Here is an 8,001-nt window from a genome sequence, read left to right as displayed (position 1 = left end):
ATCAAGGACATTCCATCTAATCTCCTGTAACGATGAATCAACCATCTGACGCTCTCTTACCCTCTGCAGAAAGGTCGAATGTAAAGTGATATTGGCCAACCGGCCAACAACTAGCTTTATCCTCGCTCTGGACATCTCCTCTGCCAACTCTCTCGTTATCTATGCAGATCTATACAACTGTCCCAGTCCCCTCGAGCTCAATGCATCAGCCATTACATTGGCTTTTCCTGGGTGTTAAAAGATATCATAATCATAGTCCTTTACCTGCTCCAGCCAATGCCTCTGCCTAATATTTAAATCCTTCTGGGTGAAGAAGTACTTCAAACTCTTATGGTCAGTGTATATCTCGCACTTCTCCCGATACTGGTAATGTCGCAAAACTTTCAGCGTGAATACAATCGTTGCAAATTCTAGATCATGAGTAGGATATCGTTGCTCATACTCCTTCAGTTGCCTTGATGCATAAGCGATAATCTTCTCATTCTGCATCAACACACATCTCAATCCCAACCTTGATACATCACAGTATACCACAAACTTCCCTCCCTCCAAAGGAAGACTCAACACCAGAGCAGTAATCAGTCATCGCTTTAACTCCGGGAAGCTATTCTCAAACTTGTCTGACCAGAAAAACTTCATATTCTTCTGAGTCAATTCTGTCCTTGGTGCAGCAATCTTTGAGAACCCTTCCACGAACCGTCTATAATATCCCGCTAATCCAAGGAAGTTCCTAACCTCTGAGGTGTTCCTTGGCCTCGACCATTCTCTCACTACTATTACCTTAGTTGGATCCACCTTAATCCCATTTCACCAACAATATGTCCAAGGAATGTCACTTTTGGTAGCCAAAGCTCACACATCTTAAACTTAGCATACAAACGATGATCTCTCAATCACTGCAAGACCTATCAAAGATGCTGCTCATGCTCTGACTCTGAACTAGAGTAAACCAAGATGTCATCGATGAAGACAATCACAAACTAATCCAAGAAGTCCTTGAACAACCTATTGATCAAGTCCATGAATGTTGCTAGGGCATTGGTCAAACCAAACAACATGACTAGGAAATCATAATGCCCATACCTTGTTCAGAAGGCCGTCTTTGGTATATCCTCGTCCTTGATCCTCAACTTGTGATTATCAGATTGAAGATCAATCTTCGAGAACACCGTCTTTCCCTGCGGCTGATCAAACAAGTCATCGATCCTTGGTTGAGGGTATTTATTTTTGATGGTCAACTTTCTCAACTCTCTGTAATCTATACACATCCTCAGTGTCCCGTCCTTCTTCTTTACAAACAAAACCTTAGCACCCCATGGCGAGAAGTTAGAGCTGATAAATCCCAAATCAAGAAGCTCTTGTAACTATATCTTCAATTCTTTTAATTCTCTCAGAGCCATCCTGTATGGTGCCCTCGACACTGACTCTGTACCCGACGCTAACTGAACAACGAACTAAATCTCCTTATGCAGCGGCAGTCCTGGTAAATCCTCAAAAAACACATCCAAGAACTGGTGCACCAATATGGTCTCTCCCCGCCTACTGGCATAACCCTAGTGGTATCCACCACGCTTGCTAGAAAATCTATACAACCTCCCTGAAAAAGGTCCCTAGCCTTTAATGTTGATATCATGGGTATGCGGGGTCGATGCACAACTCTCACAAAAACAAAGGGATCCTCTCCTTCAGGGTCAAAAGTGACCAACTTTTTCCTGTAGTCTATAGTAGCCCCATATCTGACCAACCAATCCATCCCTAGAATCATATCAAAATAATCCATACTCAACTCGATCAAGCCTACTAATAGTTCCCTACTATCTACCATCACTGGAAAATCTCTAATCCATCTCCTAGAAACTACCAGTTCCCCTGTAGGCAGTATAGTCCCGAACCTCGTAGTATAATACTCACTAGATCTACACAATCTATTAATTACCTTACTAGAAACAAATGAATGTGTAACACTAGATTAAATCAATACAATATAAGAAGAGCGAACTTTAGAAAGCTGACCTGTGACTACCGAGGGACTAGCCTCGGCCTCTGCCTGCATCAGGATGAACACTCGAGCTAGAGTCAAGCTGTCCACTTTCCCCTATTCCTCTTTCTTTCCTATTGGGTAGTATTTCTTGAGGTGTCCCACCACCCTGCAGAGATAGCAAGCCATTACCCGAAATTTGCCCAGATGGCGCTTCCTACACCTCGTGCATTCTGGATAACTTCTCCATGCCTCACCGACTCCCTGACGGTCACCCTGAGCACCCCGACCCCTCCTATCAGGACTAACAACGGTCGAAGTGTTAGGGGTCGTTCTCTTCAAATCACTGGGGCCTCCGCCCCTACCGGACCATGTATATGGAGGCACTGCCTTGCCAACCTCCTGTCTCGCAGCGTTCTCCATCCAAATATTGTTCTCTGCCTCTTCAGCAGTGAGAGCCTTCTCAACAGCCTAGGCATAAGTCGTTCCCCCAGGTACTGTTGTAATTCTCAAATCTTAGGCTATTATAGTATTAAGCCCTCAAATAAACCAGTTCTCTCTAGTTGCATAAGTAGGCACTAGATCAAGTGCAAACTTCGCAGGCATACTCTGTACCTGTCATGTTGCCCTGAACCAATCCCACAAACTCATTCACCTTCGCTACCCTGAGGGCAATGTTATAGTATTTCTGGTTGAACAGATCTCTAAACCCATCCCAAGTGAGTGTAGAATCATCCCTGGTATGTGATGCCACCTCCCACGAAATACGAGCATCCTCTCTAAGCATATAGGTTGCACAAGCAACCCTATCATTACCTTCCACCCTCATGAAATCCAGGATAGAAGTAATCATACTCATCCACTATTCGCCCTTCAATTGATCTGGTCCTCCCTCAATGGTTAGAGGATGTTGTCTCCTGAACCACTCATAAAGTGCCTCCCACCTATTCCCAAGAACAGGTAAATGAATAACTGTACCACAACATGTGGCACAATAGGTGCAACACTCCCTGGCAGAGCCTGCTGTCTCGGGAGATGGATCTGCTCCTCTTGACTCTGTAACCGGGCTTGCATATCTGCAAGTATCTGCTACCAGTTCTCAATGACTATCGGAGGGTTCTGGCCTTAATCATCATCTCTTTCCTCATCCCCTGTGCCGGCTATTCGTATAGATCGCCTTGGACGCATAGCTATCCAAGTTTATCTGTAATAAACAACTCGGCGATCGGGCAATGATGACAGGTGAACCATCTTTCCAAGTCCACCATTGAAACTTAAATGACCAAAATCAATCAAGATGCAGATAATCATTCAAATAATCATTCACATTCAACAGCAATGCTAATAAGCACGCCCATAATAGTCACACAACAGTCAAGGGCCATGCCCTATCAATATCTTATGCTCCCTATTAAGCATGCAGCAAAGCATTTATATTCTATTCAAATATTTAAGCATATAATCACATTTATACAATTACCAACCCTGAGTCGAGCTTGTCTTTAGCGGCGAGTGTACATGTCCAGCCAATATTGAGGAACCCTTAAACCTAGATCGCTTCGATACCAAGTTGTAACGCCCTTGATAACCAAGATCGTTACACGGTGTATTTGAAATAGTGCAGGACTTGCTAATCAAGTCATTTGAGTAAAAATGTGATCCTAAAGTAAATAATCAGGTTAGGGTTAAAATATTTTGATCGGAAATGGTTAATTTTCGTTAAAATAGATTCTACATATACGGGATCCCAAAAAATAGGGTTTAAGAAAAAATTTACAATTTTCAAAAGTATATACAACCAGTGGCCACTCTAATGGAAAAATACAAATTTTAGGTTCTGTCCCTGTACTTTCCCTCGGTCGTGGCAGACGAGTAGCTGACTATGTACACCTCGCCCGTAGAGCTCTTCAACTTATGTTTGGTCCAGCTTACCCTTGCCTTTACCGGTACCACATAGCACCCGTGAGCCAAGGCCCAGCAAGAAAACAATAACAACAAATATATAATCAATAATTACAACAAATCAATCCAAAGACTGTTATCCAGAAATTCAACAAGTGATAGGCATCAAATTAATAACGATAAAGATGTACGTTCAGCAATATATTTCTATCAATATGAAAATGTTCAGGGATGGCACCCTTAGGTCAAGCCCTCTATTTACTCAACTGACTCCAGCTCGCTTAGGCCGAGACCAGTGTTTATCTAGCTGACCCCGCACTACAAGAAAAAATTCTTTTAATAACACCAAAAATGTGTTATCAAAACATGGGATAACACTTTCTGATGTGTTAAGACCGACTATGTTATCGTAGGTCAGGGTACTTTACATAACACTTTATCAGTGTTATACAGATGTGTTATTGTACTGTCAACGATAACACAATTTCTGTGTTATTTTAATATATAGATAAATGTTTAATTATGTTATTTATAGTCGATTATATAACACTTTTTTTGTGTTATACTACACTTTAGTATAACACATTTTTTGTGTTATACTACACTTTAGTATAACACATTTTTTGTGTTATACTACACTTTAGTATAACACATGTGTTATATTAGCTTAGAGAAACATAATCTTTTTTTACTTACACAAAACTAAGAAAACAAATATGAAAGTTGAAGCCAAATAAGGTAACATAAATAGATTTTTATTAATTACTCAAATGTAATTACAATATTTAGTCTACTAGTCTAGGCTTAAGAAATCATATTACAACATAATTTATGCCCAATTCAGATTCCTTTAACACTAAATACAAAACAAGAAATGTATACAAAAATTAGTGAAATACATTCTTCCATTCTAAAGGCCTCAACTACAAATGTTGTCAAGAATTGCTCCAAAGAAATCATCTCAATATACCTGCACATTGTAAAAAAATAGTCCTTTTATTATTAAGAACATAAGACTTAAGCTAGTTTCCACCTGTAAGCATATAAAGTTTAAATTAAATTTGTAATAACTCCAAAACTTGACAAAACAACAGGGTATAGCAAGATGTACTACCATGCAAAACGACTGAAGCAACAAAACATGCAACTTAAAACAATAAGCTAAGAGATGAACGAAGAGAAAATTCCACTGCCAAACAGAGTACTCTATCAATACCTAAAACTTAATGAAAATGAAAGAAACATTCAGCAGAATAATTCTAAAGCACAACAGAAGACTTTCTTCTTTATACCTTGACAAGGGCTGATGAAAGTCATATTTTTGTTGGTAGTTCGTCTTCTAACATGGTCATATCAGCCTATTAAGAAAGAAAAATCTAAGCATATGAATTTCCCACAAAACAAACAGTTAAATTCAGAAATGAAAGTGAATGAGAAAATCAGAGAGGATAGAGAATGAATGAACTGAACTTTATTGAAATATATTGAAGTGTTAAATAGAAAAAGAGAATACATCACTTATAATGAGCTAAAAATTAGAGTAAGACTAACAGATTCATAGAAAACCATAACAAATCTAGCAGCTACCACTTAATAGACAAAATTTGTAGTAATAAAAGTAATAATAACCTCAGAGTAGTCACTATCACAAGATTTCATTCTATAGTTGCTAAAATCATAAATGATGTTAAAGTGGTTACAAGATACTCTACAAAGATTACTTACAAGAGTCTCTATCAACTATGTTTTCATATTAAAAAATATGATTTAAATTGTTTCTTTTGTGTTTTATTTGATCATTTCATGACAATCTTTTTTAATACTTATCTATATATATACACATGTAAGACATGAATTATACTATGGAAAAAATAAAGATAAAGGTAATATTTAATTTTCTTTGAACACTCACACAAGTATTTTTAAGCCACACAACACAGAGTAGAAATATTCGTTGCTTGTTTCATTTAGTTTGCAACATGAATTGCCTAACAGCGAATGAAAACAGGCATAGGCAGTATGTACATACAAAGGAAGAGAGAATATATATCTCAAACTTACCCGATCCTTAGCCTTTTACTGCCACCTTCGCTCTTTATGGACAACGCTGCTGGATAATTGAAGGAAGGAAGAGAAAAACGAGATGCAATGACAGAGCAGTGTGCAGCATATTTACAACTAAAAGACCAATTAGACTTTTAAAGTCAAAAGACTACATGACCTTTTCGATAATATTGAAAATAAACCAAGCAAGAAAGAGAAAAGAATTATTTAAAAAAATTTGCAATCATTTTCGCACTTGTTTGTTAATTTCCATTAATAAATACTGGCTCAAGAGTCAGCAACAGGCTACTATTCCAATCATAACCTTAGCCCTTAAATGACAGGAGTACAGGACTAACAAACCAGATCAATGCAATCATTTATGGTTCACCATCTAAATTCATTTCCAGACAACAGTTTTTCAAAGAAGAAACCAGGATAACACTCAGGAATAATGAAGAAAACTTAATGTTAGGCAATTCATGTTGCAAAGCAAACTAAATGAAACAAGCAACGAGTACAAATGTCAAAAATACAAGAATCAAGATGAAAGTATAACGCTTAATGTTATGCTTTGGGTGCTTACAACGCCCAACTGATTCATAGAGATAATAACATTTAGTAAAATAGTTTCAAATAAATTGTGCATGGCTATTGGATGAAAATAAAACCTTCTTTTGGTAGTGAATATGAAAATGAAGAAGCACACAAATGAATTCTGTATAATTTTATAGGACTGAAGTCAGAGGAACAAATTTTGAAAGCAACAGTGCCTAGAATTTTTACCAAAGAAAGAGTAAGCAATAAAGAAACAAACAAACAAAGTAAAAATACAACCAAGCTGAGTGAAAAAGAAAATGTGAGATCAAATGTGAAACACTTCAAGCTAGTTCTTAGAATATTTTAACCAATGGTCATGGCTATCACAAAATGTATCAAATTGCTTGGGGTAGAAAGAGGGTGGGCAGAAAAATCATCGTTGACTGAAAGCTCGTCTGAAGATGAAAGGTGTATAACTCTATGTGTGTTCATTACATGAAAAAAAATGCAAGTATGAACTTTTAGATAGTGATAGAAAGAAAAACAGACTGGCATCCACACAGATTACTTCTAGGTCAGGAAAAAATAACTAAAAAAAATTGATCAAAAAGCAGAAAGTGAATAGTTTAGGTTGACTTCTACCTCTAGATTAAGATCAATGTAAGCAAGAATTATTGGTTGAGGCTTCATGTCAATAGGAACCATTGAAAGGTGACCTTTAATAGCAGCTCCTCGAAGCTTCACTAGTTCACGTAGAACATTTTTCACCATGCGCAATGGCTTGTCATCAGCACCAGCACTGAATAGTTTTTATACATTGCAAGAGAGAAGAAACCAATTATTATGCAATCACAAATTGTAACTATCAGTCATAGTAGTAGATGTTATTCCAAATAAAATAAAAGAAAAAAGCATACCGTCTTCTAATTTCTTCCATCCTCAAGTCTTGCAGATACAAATGGATGCTTTGAAGGATGCAGATACAAATGAAATGGCAAGTCTTAACCAGAATCTTTAGCATCAGAACATTCAAAGCTTTTAAAAGCTGGCTGCCATCATCCATATGTGGAACTCTCTCATCCAACAGCCATAGAAGGAGCTCAGTAATTAGACTATCAAGAGTGCTTTCCTTGACAGCATAAGCCAGTCTCTTGTTTTGAAATGTCTAAAAATCAATTCGAATTTTACATCAAATAGTTAGGTATCTAGATGATTCTCCTGTCAAGCTAAATATTAAAACTTTTTTAATTTTGGAAAAATAAAAATAACAAAGAAGAAGAGAAAAGAGAAAAAGGAACAATAAACAATAAACAAAGTTGCTCTACCCTACAAACACAAACAAAAGCTTTCATAACAAATAAAATGTATAGCAATGAGGCTAGACATTTGAATTATTAAATCAGACCAAAATGTAAGAATTACTCTTTTTTAACCAGAATAATAGCTGCAAGGAGAATATAAGGGGAAGGGGAATAATAGCTGCAAGAATTACTCTTTTTTTAACCAGAATAATTGCTAATAGCCTTGGCAATTAGCCA

General features: G+C 37.2%; 1 protein-coding gene and 1 long non-coding RNA gene across 2 annotated transcripts; both read right to left on the bottom strand.

The window, feature by feature from the left end:
• Positions 1-4,619: 4,619 nt before the first annotated feature.
• On the bottom strand, positions 4,620-5,461 carry LOC133816053 (uncharacterized). The gene is made up of 2 exons (XR_009884984.1): positions 5,173-5,461; positions 4,620-4,850 (listed from the first exon to the last, which is right to left on the bottom strand). It is a non-coding gene; the product is annotated as an uncharacterized LOC133816053 (long non-coding RNA).
• A 1,605-nt stretch (positions 5,462-7,066) lies between these two features.
• LOC133814290 (protein MOR1-like) lies at positions 7,067-7,640 on the bottom strand. The gene is made up of 2 exons (XM_062247273.1): positions 7,381-7,640; positions 7,067-7,262 (listed from the first exon to the last, which is right to left on the bottom strand). Exons 1-2 carry the CDS (start codon positions 7,524-7,526, stop codon positions 7,067-7,069), a joined length of 342 nt encoding a protein of 113 aa, XP_062103257.1. The 5' UTR covers positions 7,527-7,640.
• Positions 7,641-8,001: the final 361 nt, after the last annotated feature.

The sequence above is a fragment of the Humulus lupulus genome, chromosome 2, assembly GCF_963169125.1.
Source record: "Humulus lupulus chromosome 2, drHumLupu1.1, whole genome shotgun sequence".
NCBI lineage: Eukaryota > Viridiplantae > Streptophyta > Magnoliopsida > Rosales > Cannabaceae > Humulus > Humulus lupulus.
This window is presented reverse-complemented; position numbering and strand designations above follow the sequence as displayed.